Here is an 18,974-nt window from a genome sequence, read left to right on the forward strand (position 1 = left end):
TGGGAAATGAACCAAAAATATCAATGACAAAAAAAAACAATGCAAAAATCTGTACAGTTGAGAGGTATGCTGCCTTTTTGTTTTTGGTCTGTTCCTCCAAATATCTGTCCCTATCTGGCAAATAGCACTGGACTAGTGTCATACCCATTATCAAGTACAAGATCCCCTTTCTGATGCATTTTTAAATAAAAAACAATTAGAAAATCTCCAAAAGTTCACAAAAAAAAAAAAAAAAAAAAACAGGCCTACAGTTCCTGAGCTACCAAGAGAGGCTGGAGGCTCTGTCACTTCAGTCGGTTCTTATAATCTTTTGAGGGGAGCTCTCTTTCTCATTTACCATGCCATTAGAGAGCCAGTGGTCTTGACCTCACGTATCTCAGCAAGTCCAGTAGCTCTACCAATACAAGAACCATGAACCCAAATCTTCACCAATAGATAAAGAGATGTTGATAATTCAGCATCTCCCAAACTTCTGAAATAAACTTTTCTGCATATAAACATAAACAGGATGGCCAGATAGATAGCCACAAATTTACTCTTGCATTTACTGGTATGACCCTCATGGAGGGAGGAGGTGCAGCATGATGTAGGCTACTGACAAGGCATGGGGGACCACAAAAATTAATGGCTTTGTAATATCTATGAAATCTATATAAATCTATAAATGTGCTAACAATTTGACTACACTTTAATTTAGCTTAAACATGTATTTTTTAAATCAGATCTGCACTAGAACTGCTGTTCACTAGAGTATTATTTCTGTTCTTTTAAGATTTCTTCTGAGGATGTTGAGGTACTGACCATATAGCTGTCAAGTCTATTTATAGCAAATAGCTGCATTACTCATCTTTTGTCTGTTAATCACATTGAATTTAATACTGACTATTAAACAGCATTTGGCATTATAGTATTGAATTTGTATTACCTTTGTTTCTATAATAGGTTGTGTTGCAGTCACACTTTTGAGTTGTAATGTTGCATACAGCATCTAGGAGACATGATTGTGTGCACTGCCCTTGCACTAGGAAAGCAGAGGAAGAAGAATATTAGGTAACTCTCAAAGGCATTGCAGTCAATAATTAAAGACAGTCATTATAATTGGATGCATTTTTTACTTTAGAAAAACATGGTCTTCTTCTGACAACTTTCTAAATTATTACTACCAGTATAGAAGGACCAGTTTCTTTAGTTATGGTTCTACTACATCTTCAACACTTCTAAGCAGCCTACCTGTTGCTTAATTATTAAACTTTTACATATCAGATGATAGCTGCTTCTCAAGACTAAAACTAGTCATCTTTAAGTATCTATATACTTTATAAATATATATTTATAAATGTATATATATATATATATATATATATGGGTGTATAAGCAAACAAGTCCAAAAAAGGGGTTTTATTAGGCCAACGTATTCTAAAACATGCAAACCAACTTCACTTAATATATAGAAAGTTATGATTAGGCTTCACGGTATAGTATACTCATACACTTACATATTGCCATGCACCACCATCATCAAAATGGACCCCTAAGTTTTATTGCTGCATTGCTGATTGATGCCAAGAGCTGAACTGAGACAATTGCTAGCAAACTGTCATGGATGCCAGTCTCAAGGAAGAGTGTAAAACTGAATGTTGCATTTTACTCACTTTTTCTCTCTCTCTCTTCTCTGAGTTTGTCCAAACTCATTGTTATGGGTCAAAGTTATATAGTCTGGGGGTTTAACCTCACATCTGGGGATCCAGAAAAGCCTGCACCCCTGTATTTTTGCATGATTTGTGACTTTATGAGCCTTTATTTGGATATCAGCCTCCCAACATCAATTGCAATACAATTATTTGTGATGGACTCCATTGAAATAATTGGTAAACGTTAGAGGCCAGTGATGCAAAAAACATATATATCGACATATTTATGTAATACATGTCTCCAGAAATAAAATGACAGTTCTATTTCAGTATTAATGGTGATTAAGTATATGTCATGTGAATATTGCACTCAGAGACAGCACTACACTGGTGCAGAATTTGCAGGCGCATATATCATTAAAATCATGTAAATCATGCATGCAGTCTGGAAAGTGTGCACAGTACAAAAAACTCACTCATGTCTATGGATAATGAGCAGAGACTGTGATGAGTACCGCATCTATTCCTTAGTTTCCAGGTAGCAGTCAGCCTAAAATGCTTTTTTGTATTCTTCCAGTTTACACCCATGCCACATTATAGCATTCAGAACTTTTTTGGTTCGTACTCCTTTGGCTTAGTGATGTAGCAGTTAATAATAGGCAGTATTGAAAAAGGCAATGAGTTATTGAAAGCAATGGCACTAAGATTGTTAGTCTAAGATATTCTGCAGTGGAGAAATTAATTTTTCTGATTGTCATGTATTATTCATAATTTCAACTTTATATTCATATTTTCATAACTGAGAGATGTACATGTTATTGATGTGTATGGTGTGAAACACCAATGTTAGAGACAGGGCAGTTCACTGTCCCTGCTGGATTATATCACCCTCTGCTGGAAATATTGTTAGTTGTTTGCTAGTAATTATGAAAATAACCAATATTTCCATATGTACTTAATACTTCAAAAAACAAGTGACTTACACACTTTGCATGACATTAAATGAAACCTTAGATATTATAGCAGAAAAGTGTATTTGACATTTGCACAGTAAGTTGCATATCATAAGAGATCTCAATTATTACTTGTTTTGCTAATTATACAATTAAATGTATGTTTTTGTATTTCTGTAAATATCTCAGGAAACATACCCATACAGAGAAATGTCTTGTCATGTGAAAGCATATGTCAGGTTAACAAAAATGTCCTGACAATTTATCTCTAGATTGTACAGCTTTCAAGATATGAAAATTTGTGAAAGAAAAAGTATAAATTGGCATTTGTGTACATTATAATATATTACAGTATTTACGAAAAACACTATATACCCCTGGGATTCAATAATGCCTGCATTAAGTGTACACCGTTCTAAGTGAACAGACAACACAGGCATAACTCACACCTTCTTCCTCCTAATTTTAGTTTTCCTTCTGATAATCTTGCAGCTTTAAAAATTGACAGGGATTCATAAAGGTTACCACAAAGTGTAGACTATATGTATACATAATACAATCTTTATGAGTGACTATAAAGTACAAGAAATGTGATAAGAATGTTCTTGAATACATATTGTATACACTTAGTTTAGGCTTTATTGAATATGGCAAGCTGAAAAAAATATTTCTTACTAAGAATATTGTGATTTGTGCAGTTTTATTGCTCACAAAATATTTACATTTGTTTATCTTACACTAAGTTTATTTTTTAAAAATTCCTCTGGAATACAAGCCGTGTATAGGCTGCTAGGGGTGTGGCATTCCACACCACATAGGTGTTAGCGAGTTAAATAGAAGTGAGCAAAGAAGTCTGTGTCATTTGCTAATCTGTTCTTCCTTTCAAGGGTGATAAGTGAGGTGCAGTATGGACCACAGCTACAAACAGCTGTCCACACTTTCCAAAGAAACTCTACCAGATTGCAGGGCAAAGACAGAAAGATAATGAAGATAGACACCCATCATAAGGGATACCAGCAACAACCTGCTTACCAGTCCACAAGACATCAGAGACAGATGGAAGGAGACCTTACAGGAGCTTCTGAATAACATCTAAGGGTGAAAAAAACTGAAGTAATTTAGAGTTCCAATATTTACTTATTGATTGACTGATTTAATATGTGTTAACTGGACAGGTGAAGTGGTCCATTGGCCCTTTTCAATAACAATCCAGGGCAGAGAGGTCAGGCAATACAACTGAACATGTAACTGAATGAAAAAGTATTTACAAAGAAATTTGCACCTGCATTAGCAATAAGATAGATGCAAATATAGCACAACATTAAATTTTCATTTAGAAACAGATCATTTTGAATTTTCAAAGTATACTACTGGCAGTACATTACTGATACAGCCAATTAGCCTGCAGTAAAATACCATAGAAGCATTTAAGTGCATGTGATAAGAGCTAAATTGGTATTAACCAGTATATGGAATACATATTTTTTTGCTTGACTTATAGGCCTTTATCCTCCCTTTTAGTTTTGCACTGCTAAGGACATCACTGAAACTCTTGCAGGTTTACTGTTTCATCAGATAGTTATAATGCAGTGTCTTTGTGCTTACAGCCACTAGGGCCACTACTGAACAGTATGATTTAGGGAAAAATAGTTAGGACAGACATTTGTCAAGAATGGGAATGGGAAATTGACATTGTGGTAGCCTATTATCTCAATGACATATTTAAAAGAATGAGTTTTATACGTGTATTGTCATGACTGAAAATAGGTTTAGAGGATGGGAATAAGTTGTCAGGCAACTAGAGCTGATTATTAATTAGTATCCTTATCTTTCATTGAGATGCAACTCAATAAAAATGCAAAAATATCATGATTATATACCCATGGAGGAAAAAAAAAAACAAAATTTAATTTAACCTCTACAGATGACCCAATAAAAATCACATCAGTAGTGAATTATTACTGAAAATGTATTCAAGGAATTCCAGACCAGACAATAAAAGCTGGTAAGCTGAAGCTCATTTGGTTTATAATTGACAAAGTCTGAGGAAGTTTGTTGATTATCTGCATCAGAGGGGAGTGTGAAACAAAAAGGAGCACATACCGCATGACAGAGAGAGAAAGTATGGATGGCAAACAGCAAAATGTCAGTCTAACCTTAACATCATAAGAGAAACCAGGAATATTAATCGAGTTACTGAGAAGGCAACCATAGGGGAATCACTGAATCCAACGTGAAGGATCTTACATGGTACAGAGACTTCATATGTATTCCTACTACTGCAAGTTTACTCTCTGTGATGGTTCTGGTCATACACACTACTGAAAACCTTAAGTCTTCTTTGAGCTGGCTGTTTTACAATGTGTCTGACAAGTTATGAACAACTTTATTTTACATATTCACATTTGTAATGACTAGAACCTTTTAAACATTTGCATCTCATTGCAAATGTTTAAATGTAAGGTTGGAGTCATGGTTCCTTCCTTGGCTGCAGGTTGCCATGCATTATCCTGAACCATGAGGACATATTTACATTAGCAGTGGCAGCACTGGAAATTTAATACTGAAGTATCTAACTAGAACAATGTTCAGAGCGTGGAAGGGTTTGAATAAAGGGTGTTGTTACAGATTGTTAATCACTTTACCATGATTTTTATGTGTTACAAGATGCCATAGTAGCATTGCCCACTGATTTATTTCAGAAATTAAATGGAAAATTTACATACTACATAGACAAACAAGATAAAGGTTCAATTGATGTCAGCAATCATTATATAGTGCAACTCATCTAATCAGCAGTATATACCAGACATAACCCTAATTATAAATTACATTTATGTATACACTTTATAACTTACCTGGTACAGCTGTAGATGCAGTATTATTTATTGTCACTTTACTAACCTGTAACATCTATTTCCATAAGGTAATTTGGTTACTTAACTGGTTGCTTAAAGTCATACAATAAAGACTTTCTTGGAGATGAGTGGTCTTAATGACTGGTAAAGCATAATGATTAGAATTTCGAGAGAGCAAAAGGAAAAATACAGCCGGATACTGTGTCATTGTAGGAGTGATGGAAAGTAAAAGTGCAAATAATTTAGCTCCCGATCACTGGCTGAAAATATATTAATGTGTGGTCCTGTTCCACCAAACATACCTTTGTCATTTTCTAGATTGCTGAATGACAATTTCCCAAGACATACTTACCACTACTCCCCAGATATACTAACCATTACTGAGACCTGGCTAAAACCTAACACACAAAATGAAGAAATTCTTCCGAAGGCTGTAACATCCTAAGGCAAGACAAAGGTACCAAAAAGGGATGCGGAGTTCCAATCTTATTTAAAAATATACTCAACCTCCAATATCTAAAAACCCCACTTCCCAAATTCCAGAATGCAGAGACATTAGGCTCCATTATGTCCCTTAAAAACAAAAAAAGAATCAACATCCTCTGTAGTTACATACCTCCAGGAAATAAATCACCTATAATAGGAGAGATACTACAATGGGCCACAACCAACCTACCCCGAGAAACCAACCTGCTATCAACATCCTCTGTGGTTATATTCCTCCAGGAAATAACTCACCTATAATAGAAGGGATACTACAATGGGCCACAATCAACCTACCCCGAGAAACCATCCTGCTATCAACATCCTCTGTAGTTATATTCCTCCAGGAAATAACTCACCTATAATAGAAGAGATACTACAATGGGCCGCAATCAACCTACCCAGAGAAACCAACCTGCTATCAACATCCTCTGTGGTTATATTCCTCCAGGAAATAACTCACCTATAATAGAAGGGATACTACAATGGGCCACAATCAACCTACCCCAAGAAACCATCCTGCTATCAACATCCTCTGTAGTTACATTCCTCCAGGAAATAACTCACCTATAATAGAAGAGATACTACAATGGGCCACAATCAACCTACCCCGAGAAACCATCCTGCTATCAAAATCCTCTGTAGTTATATTCCTCCAGGAAATAACTCACCTATAATAGAAGAGATACTACAATGGGCCACAATCAACCTACCCCAAAAAACCATCCTGCCATCAACATCCTCTGCAGTTATATTCCTCCAGGAAATAACTCACCTAAAATAGAAGAGATACTACAATGGGCCACAATCAACCTACCCCAAGAAACCATCCTGCTATCAACATCCTCTGTAGTTATAGTCCTCCAGGAAATAACTCACCTATAATAAAAGAGATACTACAATGGGCCACAATCAACCTACCCCAAGAAACCATCCTGCTATCAACATCCTCTGTAGTTATATTCCTCCAGGAAATAACTCACCTATAATAGAAGAGATACTACAATGGGCCGCAATCAACCTACCCCAAGAAACCATCCTGCTATCAACATCCTCTGTAGTTATATTCCTCCAGGAAATACCTCACCTATAATAGAAGAGATACAACAATGGGCCACAATCAACCTACCCAAGAAACCATCCTGCTATCAACATCCTCTGTAGTTATATTCCTCCAGGAAATAACACCTATAACAGGAGAGATACTACAATGGGCCACAATCAACCTACCCCAAGAAACCATCCTGCTATCAACATCCTCTGTAGTTATATTCCTCCAGGAAATAACTCACCTATAAAAGAGGAGATACTACAATGGGCCACAATCAACCTACCCCAAGAAACCATCCTGCTATCAACATCCTCCATAGTTATATTCCTCCAGGAAATAACTCACCTATAATAGAAGAGATACTACAATGGGCCACAATCAATCTACCCCAAGAAACCATCCTGCTATGAACGTCCTCTGTAGTTATATTCCTCCAGGAAATAACTCACCTATAATAGAAGAGATACTACAATGGGCCACAATCAACCTACCCCAAGAAACCATCCTGCTATGAACATCCTCTGTAGTTATATTCCTCCAGGAAATAACTCACCTATAATAGAAGAGATACTACCATGGGCCACATCGACCTACCCCAAGAAACCATCCTGCTATCAACATCCTCTGTAGTTATATTCCTCCAGGAAATAACTCACCTATAATAGAAGAGATACTACAATGGGCCACAATCAACCTACCCCAAGAAACCATCCTGCTATCAACATCCTCTGTAGATATATTCCTCCAGGAAATAACTCACCTATAATAGAAGTGATACTACCATGGGCCACATCGACCTACCCCAAGAAACCATCCTGCCATCAACATCCTCTGTAGTTATATTCCTCCAGGAAATAACTCACCTATAATAGAAGAGATACTACAATGGGCCACAATCAACCTACCCCAAGAAACCATCCTGCTATCAACATCCTCTGTAGTTATAGTCCTCCAGGAAATAACTGACCTATAATAGAAGAGATACTACAATGGGCCACAATCAACCTACCCCAAGAAACCATCCTGCTATCACCATCCTCTGTAGTTATATTCTTCCAGGAAATAACTCACCTATAATAGAAGAGATACTACAATGGGCCGCAATCAACCTACCCTAAGAAACCATCCTGATATCAACATCCTCTGTAGTTATATTCCTCCAGGAAATAACTCACCTATAATAGAAGAGATACTACAATGGGCCACAATCAACCTACCCAAGAAACCATCCTGCTATCAACATCCTCTGTAGTTATATTACTCCAGGAAATAACTCACCGATAATAGAAGAGGTACTAAAATGGGCTACAATCAACCTACCCCAAGAAACCATCCTGCTATCAACATCCTCTGTAGTTATATTCCTCCAGGAAATAACTCACCTATAATAGAAGGATACTACCATGGGCCACATCGACCTACCCCAAGAAACCATCCTGCTATCAACATCCTCTGTAGTTATATTCCTCCAGGAAATAACTCACCTATAATAGAAGAGATACTACCATGGGCCACAATCAACCTACCCCAAGACACCATCCTGCTATCAACATCCTCTGTAGTTATATTCCTCCAGGAAATAACTCACCTATAATAGGAGATATACTACAATAGGCCACAATCAACCTAGCCCTAGAAACCATCCTGCTATCAACATCCTCTGTAGTTATATTCCTCCAGGAAATAACTCACCTATAATAGAAGATATACTACAATGGGCCACAATCAACCTACCCCAAGAAACCATCCTGCTATCAACATCCTCTGTAGTTATAGTCCTCCAGGAAATAACTGACCTATAATAGAAGAGATACTACAATGGGCCGCAATCAACCTACCCCAAGAAACCATCCTGCTATCAACATCCTCTGTAGTTATATTCCTCCAGGAAATAACTCACCTATAATAGAAGAGATACTACCATGGGCCACATCGACCTACCCCAAGAAACCATCCTGCTATCAACATCCTCTGTAGTTATATTCCTCCAGGAAATAACTCACCTATAATAGAAGAGATACTACAATGGGCCACAATCAACCTACCCCAAGAAACCATTCTGCTATCAACATCCTCTGTAGTTATATTCCTCCCGGAAATAACTCACCTATAATAGAAGAGATACTACAAATGGGCCACAATCAACATACCCCAAGAAACCATCCTGCTATCAACATCCTCTGTAGTTATATTCCTCCAGGAAATAACTCACCTATAATAGAAGAGATACTACAATGGGCCACAATCAACATACCCCAAGAAACCAACCTGCTATCAACATCCTCTGTAGTTATATTCCTCCGGGAAATAACTCACCTATAATAGAAGAGATACTACAATGGGCCGCAATCAACCTACCCCAAGAAACCATCCTGCTTTCAACATCCTCTGTCGTTATATTCCTCCAGGAAATAACTCACCTATAATAGAAGCGATACTACAATGGGCCGCAATCAACCTACCCCAAGAAACCATCCGGCTATCAACATCCTCTGTAGTTATATTCCTCCAGGAAATAACTCACCTATAATAGAAGAGATACTACAATGCGCCACAATCAACCTACCCCAAGAAACCATCCTGCTAGGAGACCTAAACTTAGACTGGCTAGCCTGCAACTCCAACAATCCCCCTAACGATATTAACCTATTCGGATTCTCACAACTAATCCAAGAACCCACCACCAAAGAGACAAAAAATCCAATAGCACCTCCATTCTCGATTGGACTTTAGTTAATCTCACCAAAGAAAATTATCATGTGGGCTGCTTACCTGATGCATTGAATGACCACTTTCCCATATTCCTCCTTCGTAAACAGGCAAAGATACCCAAACCCATGCTGTTCAAGGAAACTAGGGATGAGCACAAGGTAAATCCACAAACTCTTAACAGTATGATCCAGCAACATGACTGGAACCCATTGAAAATTCTACCATTAGACCAGGCAGTTGATTTTTTTCAATACTGCTTTTATGAATGTACTAAATATACTAGCTCAAATCAGGAAACTTAGAACAAAAGTTAACTATGCCCCCTAGTTAAATAGGACAACAAAAGCCATATTAAAAGCTAGAGACAATACCTGGAAGAACTGGAAAAAGAATAACACTATCCAAGACAGACAAAAATATCAAGAACTACGAAATAAGACCAAAACCCAAACAAAAATAGATAAAAAAACTACCTCCTAGACATCCAAAACAAGCATTCCAGAAACCCCCAAAAGTTCTGGCAGGCTATCAATACCCTTCTAAAACCCAGCAAAACTACCACCCCATCTCCCAACAATTCTGATAATGACAGCATAGCTTCTCAGTTTAACCACCACTTCACAGAATCTATCCTCTCATTATCTACCCAACTATGCAACAATAACTCTAAATTCACCCCAACTGTAGAACAAACTAACATACCCACCTTTGCATTCACCTGTACCAACCTCCACAGTTAGAAAACTACTTTCTAAACTAAAACCCACCACTCTCCCAGCAGATGGTCTACCCACTAATTTTCTAAAATTAGCTGCAGAGTCACTAGCCTTCCCTGTCTCAATTCTTATAAACCGCTCTATACAAGAAACCCATATACCCCAACATTGGAAAGTGTCATATATTATTCCTCTTCAAAAAGGTGGTAACTGCTATGAACTATCAAACTACTGGCCAATTGCTATCCTATCCCCCCTTTCCAAGCTTCTGGAGAAATGTATTCACACCCAGGTGATGCACTTCTTAACTTCACATAACCTCCTCTCCTCCACACAGCATGGTTTCCACCCAAACCATAGTACAACTGCTGCTCTACTCTCCTTTACCAATCAGGTTAACTAACTAAGAAACAACAACAACTTTATATCAGCCATAGTCTTAGATCTATCAAAAGTATTTGATATGGTCTCCCATAACCTACTCTTAGACACTTTGTCCACCTTGTCCTTTGCCCCCTCCACTATTTCATGGTTCAAAAACTATCTCTCTGATAGAAAACAATCAGTTAAATGGCAAGGTACTCTATACCTCTGTTACCAACTTCTATAGACGTTCCTCAAGGATCAATACTGGGTCCTCTACTATTCACCATTTTCACTAACAAACTACGTACTTCCACCCTGCATGCATCACTTATACAGTATGCCGATGACTCCACCCTAATCTGCTAATCCCCATCCATAACCACTCTTCAAAAGCTTACCCAAGAATCCTTCTGCTCCGTGGAACAATGGATTACTGAGAACCAACTTATTCTAAACCCCAGCAAGACCAAATTATTCCTTTTTACCCCTAATAAATCCAAAACCACACCTCCTACCTTCACTATCACCTCCAAAGATGGGACCACAATCTCCCCCTCCCCATACTAAGCTCCTTGGGGGTGAAATAGATAAGGATCTAAACTTTGATGTCCTAATGTATGCATCACCAATCCTAATTCATATCAGGGAAACAGACCTAAACAAACTAGAGTCATGTTAAAACTGCAAAATTTGCAAATAACTCCACTTTTAGAAGTCATCACTGTCTTGCCCCTAAAGCAACTACAGTGGTTAGAACTCCTTCAGCTAATTAGTTATCACCAGTTAGTCCTCACCTTCTACTAAACCAATATTCAGCAAATCGCCCTCTATACTCGTCAAACAAAACTCTGCTCTGAATATCCAAAGCCAATAACACTGCAGGGAAAGGTCTTTTCTCTCATACCATTGCTAGGGAATGGAATAACCTCCCCTAAAATATCTCCTCAGCACCATCCATCTCACTTTTCAAGAAGACACTTAAGTCACACCTCTTGTAATCATGGCTCTATCCTTGCATCGCATAAATGAATTCCTGCTCTCCTCCAAATCTTGCCACCCTCATCTCCTCACTGCTTACCTCAGCTATTTTTGTACTACTCAAATGCTCCCTTTCAGGGACTACTATCCTACAAACTATGCCTCCCACTGTGACATATCTCCCGAATAGCATCAGTTTTCTTGATTGCTTCTTTCAGTTTATGCTTTGTTCTACCAATAGTGACATCCAAGGTTTACTATGTATATACACCAAACTTGCTTAGATCAAACTAATGTACGATATATCTCCTTGATTGTATATATGCCACTGTACAGAATTTTGTTTATTTGTTGTATTTGTGTTGTTATGGAGCTTTTCTCCCCGGGCCTCCGCTGTAAATGGACCTTGTTCCAATTGGACTTTCCCGGTAAACAAATGTAAAATAAAATAAATAAAATAAAATTTCCAACTGTATATAGAGCTGATCTTTTTGCAGTGGTCCTTCATAAACAGCATATATAAACGAAACAACTACATATTTTCTTCTTTGGATAGCATGCATGTCAGAAAGAGTTCTGCACTTGAACGACAGCCTTTGTATTTATTTAAGTTGGAGAGATGATTCAAAATAGCAATGCTGGCAAGATTAAATAAAAACTCTTCCTTGAACTTTGTAACATGTTTATCTTGTCCTTTAACAATACATTCATCTGATTGAAATGTTTATTTTCATATTTAGCATTTAGCATATTTATTATTATATAAATCATTTAGAGTATTTTGCATTCTATGCATACTCATTAGCAACATGCTATATTACCCTTCCTTAGAACAGTATGTTGGGCAATAGATCTGGGAAAAATATCCTGACTCTACATTGTGAGTCAGTAAACTTTGGTACATGCATTAGAATTGTATGCTTTTGATATATAATATTCACTAATACAGGGACATAGGAACATATTAAATGCTATGGAAACAATCATGTGGAACATATGATATCTAAGCACAAGCACCTTTAAGAAGGCACACTTAAAAGTTCTTGCCACCCTTTATGGACCTTAATAGTGCTCATCTCCCGATATGAGCAGGGGCATACATATAACTCTGGCATAAAACTGTGTCTACTCATCCAGTCATCAAGGTGAGCCCTTAAAGGTAGTAGGCGTAGTTCTTGTTTTACCTGTCATATTAATTTATTGCACAGGCTGGAGATATATTGAATAAGGAATCTATCCCTTTAGTGACACTTGTTTATTCATTAGTACAGAGTTAGGCTCTTAGTGTAGGCTTTTGTAAACTTAATGTCTGTAAGGAAATAAGAGGACAGATAGCACTGGGTCTTTCATGTCCTGAAAAGCAAGACATAGGTCCCCTTGGAGCAGCCGGTAGAACATTGGGTGTAAAGGCAATCGTTAGAAGCTTTCTGGAAAGCTGAAGGTTTTGAGCCCTTCAGTTTTTCTTGCTTAAAAACCTTTGGGGCCTTTACAGTTGAGTGATGAGGACGGATTTGGACTTATCAAAGGAGGCAATCCAGCTAGTGCTATGCCTGATATGGGAAGAGTACAGTGACAATATGACTTCCTTAGATCATGAAGATACTTCCTTGGAAATTAACTAGGCCAGATAGAAGAATATTGTAACTATGGTGACAATGTAATGAAAAAATTACATAGATATAGATACAGATATAAAAAGAGATGGATGGAGTGGTCCATGTAAGTACCTGATCTTATTACTACATATCTGAAGAGGAGTACCATTTTTAACATAAGAAGAGGGAGCAGCTTTTTTTCTGAATGCTAGTGTGCTGTACTTTTTTTTTGGCATTTAGCTTAAGACCATTTTGTGCACTAGGTATTTTCATATTCTAGCCATTGCTGAAGCTGTCTGTTATCAGTACATGAACAGATAATAGTACCCAGCTTGCAGTCATCAGCAAATTTGGTCAACCACATTTTCTGCAGTATGGGTTTGAATATCTAGAAAATAAATGCCAAACAAGAGAGTGCTCAACACCAATCCCTGGGTTACCCTATTAGTTACAATTTTATGTTCGAAGAGCATACCAGAAACTATGATAGACAATTTGTAATCAAGTGGGCAATATTTATTTATTTATTTTATTTTACATTTGTTGACCGGGATAGGCCATCTGGGTGTGAGCCCATTTTCAGCAGAGGCTCAGGGAGAAAAGCTCCAATAAAACAAGAACAACATTGACAGGTACAGTGTCGGTTTTGCGTAGAATTTAACAGAAATATCTAGAGACAATAACGAAAGTACAATGTACTTTAGTGAAAAGGAGAAAGTTGTTCCAAAATAGTGAAGTTTTATATATATATATATATATATATATATATATATATATATATATATATATATACACACACACACACACACACACACACACACACACACACACACACACATATACATTTTTTTTGGCAATGGTCCATCTTTAGTTGATCATTTGAGTATACTTTAATACATTTGTCTAATTTTTCAATAACATCAGTGTGTGTGATAACGTCAAAAGCCTTGGCCAGGTAGAAATAAGCAGGCTACGTACAGTGTCTAGTGTTCATAACCACGTTAGTTTTTTCAAAGAAGCTTATTTGATTCAAGAGACAGGACCTGCACTTTACAAATCCAAACTGGCTGAGGTCTATCAGTTATGTTGCCTACATCTGCATGAATAACGTCTGCTATAAAATATTCCATGTCTTAACATACTATATATGGTTGTGAAGGCTAAGTTTATCATGATCAGCACATTGATATTAACAACATCTAGGAAACTCTGAGCCTGTCCATTTTTATACATATATTATGAGTTCCAGTTAGTGCTGGGATAATTAATGTCCCCTAACACAAAGCTGTCTGGTTTGATTTTCAATGCTTCAGTGATTTCTGAAGGATATTGATTGGAATCTATAGATAGCAATTAAATAATAGTACCATTTGTTAACAGTGATTTAGATCTACAGGAGTTTCAGGTTAGGGTTGTTGGAAATTTGATGCAAGGAGATGGTATTTCTGACATACGGATACTCTCATGCAATCACCTAAATGCCTGAAGGCATGAAATGCACAAAACCCTAGTACAGAGGAAGTGCTGTCACTGCAGTGAAACTGTGTCCTACTAGCTGCATAAATATAATGTGCTGCATCAGGCTTTCAGGTTCTGTTATCTTTCTGCTTAGACTACTAGCACTTAGATGTGCCACTATGATGTTGTCCTAATCTGAATCTGAGTTTGCGATATTCGCTAGGGAGACTCTGACTAAAAAGGTACTATGGAGGCAGAAGATGCTTTGTCCAATATGCAAAAGCTCTGGTATGAGAGGTACAGGCCATTCCTGATTAAATAGAAAATATTTTCTACCGTATCATTCTAGGCTGACACATACTGGATGTCCTTCGAATAACATCAACTAATTAGCCAATAGTTAGAGCTAATTGTCCTATGTTTATATGTAGGTATCATTTGTGGGGAATGATTTTATTTTATTTATTTTATTTTATTTTACATTTGTTAACCGGGCTAGTCTGGCTGGATACATGTCCATTTTCAGCAGAGGCCCGAGGAGAAAAGCTCCACTATCAGACTAAGACACTACAGTTTACGAAGTCACTAATAAACTAACTATAAAAATAATGTAATAAGGCAAAATACAAATGCATATACAGTTTTCCTGGACTAGTCTGACTAGATGACAATCAAAATTCAGTCAAGGGGCTGAGGAGAAAAGCTCCAGTATCATAAAAAACAATTTAAAGTTAAAAAATATCACTAGTAACTAGTCATGACAACAAATCAGGTATTGGCTAAAAGCATGAAAACGGTTAATATACAGTGTTAAATATGCAGGTTAGTAGTGTAACAGATATTATGTAGTTAGAGATAAGGAAAAGGCAGAAATGAAGTAAACAGAATGTGGAAAAAGTACAGTTTCTGTTTGGTACAGGTATTATGGACTTAGTAAGGCTAAGGAGTAGCCAGTAGGAAAAGGAGAGGGGGAAAACAAAGATAGTGAAAAATGCAAAAGGTAGCAGGATTATAGGAGGTCAGCTAAAAGAAGCAAGAGACAGAAAAACAGATGGTCAGAGGGGGAGTCAAACAGAAATTTGAACAAAAGAGTGATTGATACTATGCAAGACCAGTATTTTTCCTGCCTCCAGCACATGCATAGTAAGTTTTATTATGTCTCATTGCATGTCCACCTGGGTGGAATTCTTCAGGCTTTTTACTCCCAATGGGCCTTCATAAGGTCATAGTCATATGTGGCTTGTTCATTACCTTGTTTAATGATCTTAGGGTTCTTGTAACATTACAGATCCTGGCACAAGATAAGCTGATTACAATCACCCTGTTCTTGCTCAATCTGGTGAGTACATAGCCTGTAAGCCTAACTACAATGACCTATGACTAAAACATTTCAGTTTATGGAACAAAACCTAGTAGGACTTTGGACTTACGCCTGTTTTCCTGATGACTCTTGTGTGAGCTATGTGGATTTGCAGAATGTGTGAGAAGAGAGAGAGTAGGTGTTGTTTCATGTGCTCATGGCTGCGACCTTTTACAGTATGTGCAAAGATACTTTGGCAACTTTTTCATATTGATAGTAGGCCAAAGTGAAAAGTTTGCATCCATGTTTCTTAAATATTTACATTTCTTGTAGGTTAAACCATCGACTGGTAGAAGCAAAGAACATTCAGTATGAATAAGTACACTGTGTTAGAACACCTATTTAAACCAGAATGGCCACAGACAGGGAGAGTGAAGACTGATGAGTCATGTTGCAGTAGGATGGGGGACTAGACCTGGTTGTAGCAGTCAGAGAATGGAGAATACTGCTATACCTGACCCTGAAGATTTACGAATTAGTTGTTTAGTGAAAAGACAGAATTACGTTTCTTCATTTATTTACGTTTTTATATTTGTTCACTGGGGTAGTGCACTGATCTCAATGGACCATTTGCAGGCATAGCCTGGGTGAATAGCATCACATAAGAAATGAACAAAACATATTTACAGACAGACAAATGTGCTACAAAACATATAATTATATACAGATGCAAAAATATGCTACAACATTTAGTTCAAGAAGCAGTTTACAAAGTTAAAACATGTTATATTATACAAAGTATTTCTAATTTAACACAACTGCTTTGTAGAGTTACACCCCCTTAATACCATATAGGATGCTAGAAAAACATTTTAGTATGAGAGATGCTGGGCATTGAACACAGTATCTAGGGTAATTTATCACAGAACAATTATCAGCTGTTAAGTAGCTAAATAAAGATCAGAGTAAAAAGTGATCCTTGTCTTATCAAGCTGAATAAAGAGTAGCACTTTAGTAATTAGATAACCAACTAGATATTATAAGTAAGATATTATCTTAACTGACCTGAAATGTACAGGCAGACAGCATGGGGGTTTTAGGAAAGAAAAGGTGTTTCTACCTATAGGGAGCACTTTAGTAGAAGTTAAGATATAAAGTTAGCATATTCATGACGGAAAATGTCTGCATTATTCATTAGATAATCAAAACATAGATTATCATGCATGTTTTAATTGTTCTTTTGTTATTTTAATTCATAAAAGTGAGGTAAATGAACTGATTACACATGTCTATAAGGAGAAGAGGCAAAGCAAGAAGACAAAACGGCAAATATTGAACAAAGTGCCTATATTCTCCAAAGCAACTGGGATGCATCAGATGGCCATTATTCACATGAAAACCCGGACCTTAAGACAAATTATTTAACAACATGCAGCACTACAGGAGTGACACAGAAAGAAGAATAGACAGAATCAGTATGGAATTTTCCAGCTGGAGTAACATTTTCCCATGAGATAATAAGGGAAAATAAATAGAGAAAACCCTGATGGCAATCAGGAGACCATGGAATGAGAATCCAAACAATTAGTGTTTGAGACCTAGTGATCATGTAGACATCGACGTTAGGATCAAGGTAAAAGAAGCAGACAGCTTAACATGTGAAACATGTTATTAAAATGGTTGTGAAATTAGTGCAGTACCTGTGGCCATGGGGATTAATCTTATTTATTTATTTATTTATTTATTGACATTTGTTAACCGGGTTAGTCCAGCTGGGCTTGGGGCCCATTTTCAGTGGAGACCTGAGTTGAAAAGCTCCAATCATAGACATTAATAGTATATTACAATACTAAAGCAATATGTGAGTTAATACAGATTTAAGAGACAGATGAGATAAAAATAAGTTGTAATACAGAAAAAGGTATATATATATATATATATATATATATATATATATATATATATATATATAGTAGAAAGCATACAGAAAGCAGAAAAAAATCATAACATAATATTTTACATGGAGAGTATAATTAAGTACAAAGTTGAAAGCAATTTTCTTCTTAAGATAGTCTTAGATTGATTGAAATCAGTACCCAATTACCCAACAGGATTAATATATTTTTAGGGAATAGTGGTAGAGAGCACATAATACATTTAAAAAATAAATGTTATGAGATGTGTCAGTGTTATAACAGGTAGCACACTGATCTTTGGTGCAGAAAGCTGTGGGTTTTATTCCCACACCAGGTAAATCAAGTGCTGGCAATACAGCAGAATAATGGTGCTGCAGTCTTAAGTGTACCATCTTTTTGATGATATATTAAAACAAGGTCCCATCTGCAGGTGGGAGCTCAGGAAATTTTAAAAGATCCCACAGCAGCTATCAAAAGGAGTAGGGGAAGTTCCTAAATGCCCTAGCCAAAGCTCCCCTAGCAGTATAAATATCACCTCGGGTCTCCCCTGAAAAGAGGCTACTAGTCTACTGGGACTATCCAAGTAATAAATAAAAAAAAACAAATGTGTGCATAACAGTTATCTCAATCCAAGGCAACATCAGAAGAATAAAGAGGGGCCAAGTCATTAAAATGACAACCAAGACAAGAGAACGCATGTGTGTTTTGCTATGTAAATAATGTATGCCCAGGGGTGTTCTGAGGCAGATATATGACCTCTACACTGCTGGAAGAGGGTTATTTACACAATAACACAGACACTGGAGGGAATTATTGCTCTTAGAGAATGGGGTCTTTATTAAATTGTTTTGTATTATTTTTTTTAATGTTATATAATTCTCTTTATGTTTTTGATGTAAATTAAACAAAACAAACACAACTACCTACCCTTTCTGGTAAAGAAGTCCCAGTAAAGAA

General features: G+C 36.9%; 1 protein-coding gene across 1 annotated transcript in view; it reads right to left on the reverse strand.

Moving 5' to 3' along the window:
• LOC122814033 (uromodulin-like) overlaps positions 1 to 18,974 on the reverse strand; it is a 391,951-nt gene that overhangs the window by 315,963 nt on the left and 57,014 nt on the right. The window contains exon 2 of the mRNA XM_044086624.1: positions 926 to 1,021. Within this exon, the coding sequence (XP_043942559.1) occupies positions 926 to 1,021 (96 nt within the window). The remainder of the gene's footprint in view (positions 1 to 925; positions 1,022 to 18,974) is intronic.

This window comes from Protopterus annectens, chromosome 1.part1, assembly GCF_019279795.1.
Source record: "Protopterus annectens isolate FY-2018-M chromosome 1.part1, PAN1.0, whole genome shotgun sequence".
Classification (NCBI taxonomy): domain Eukaryota; kingdom Metazoa; phylum Chordata; order Ceratodontiformes; family Protopteridae; genus Protopterus; species Protopterus annectens.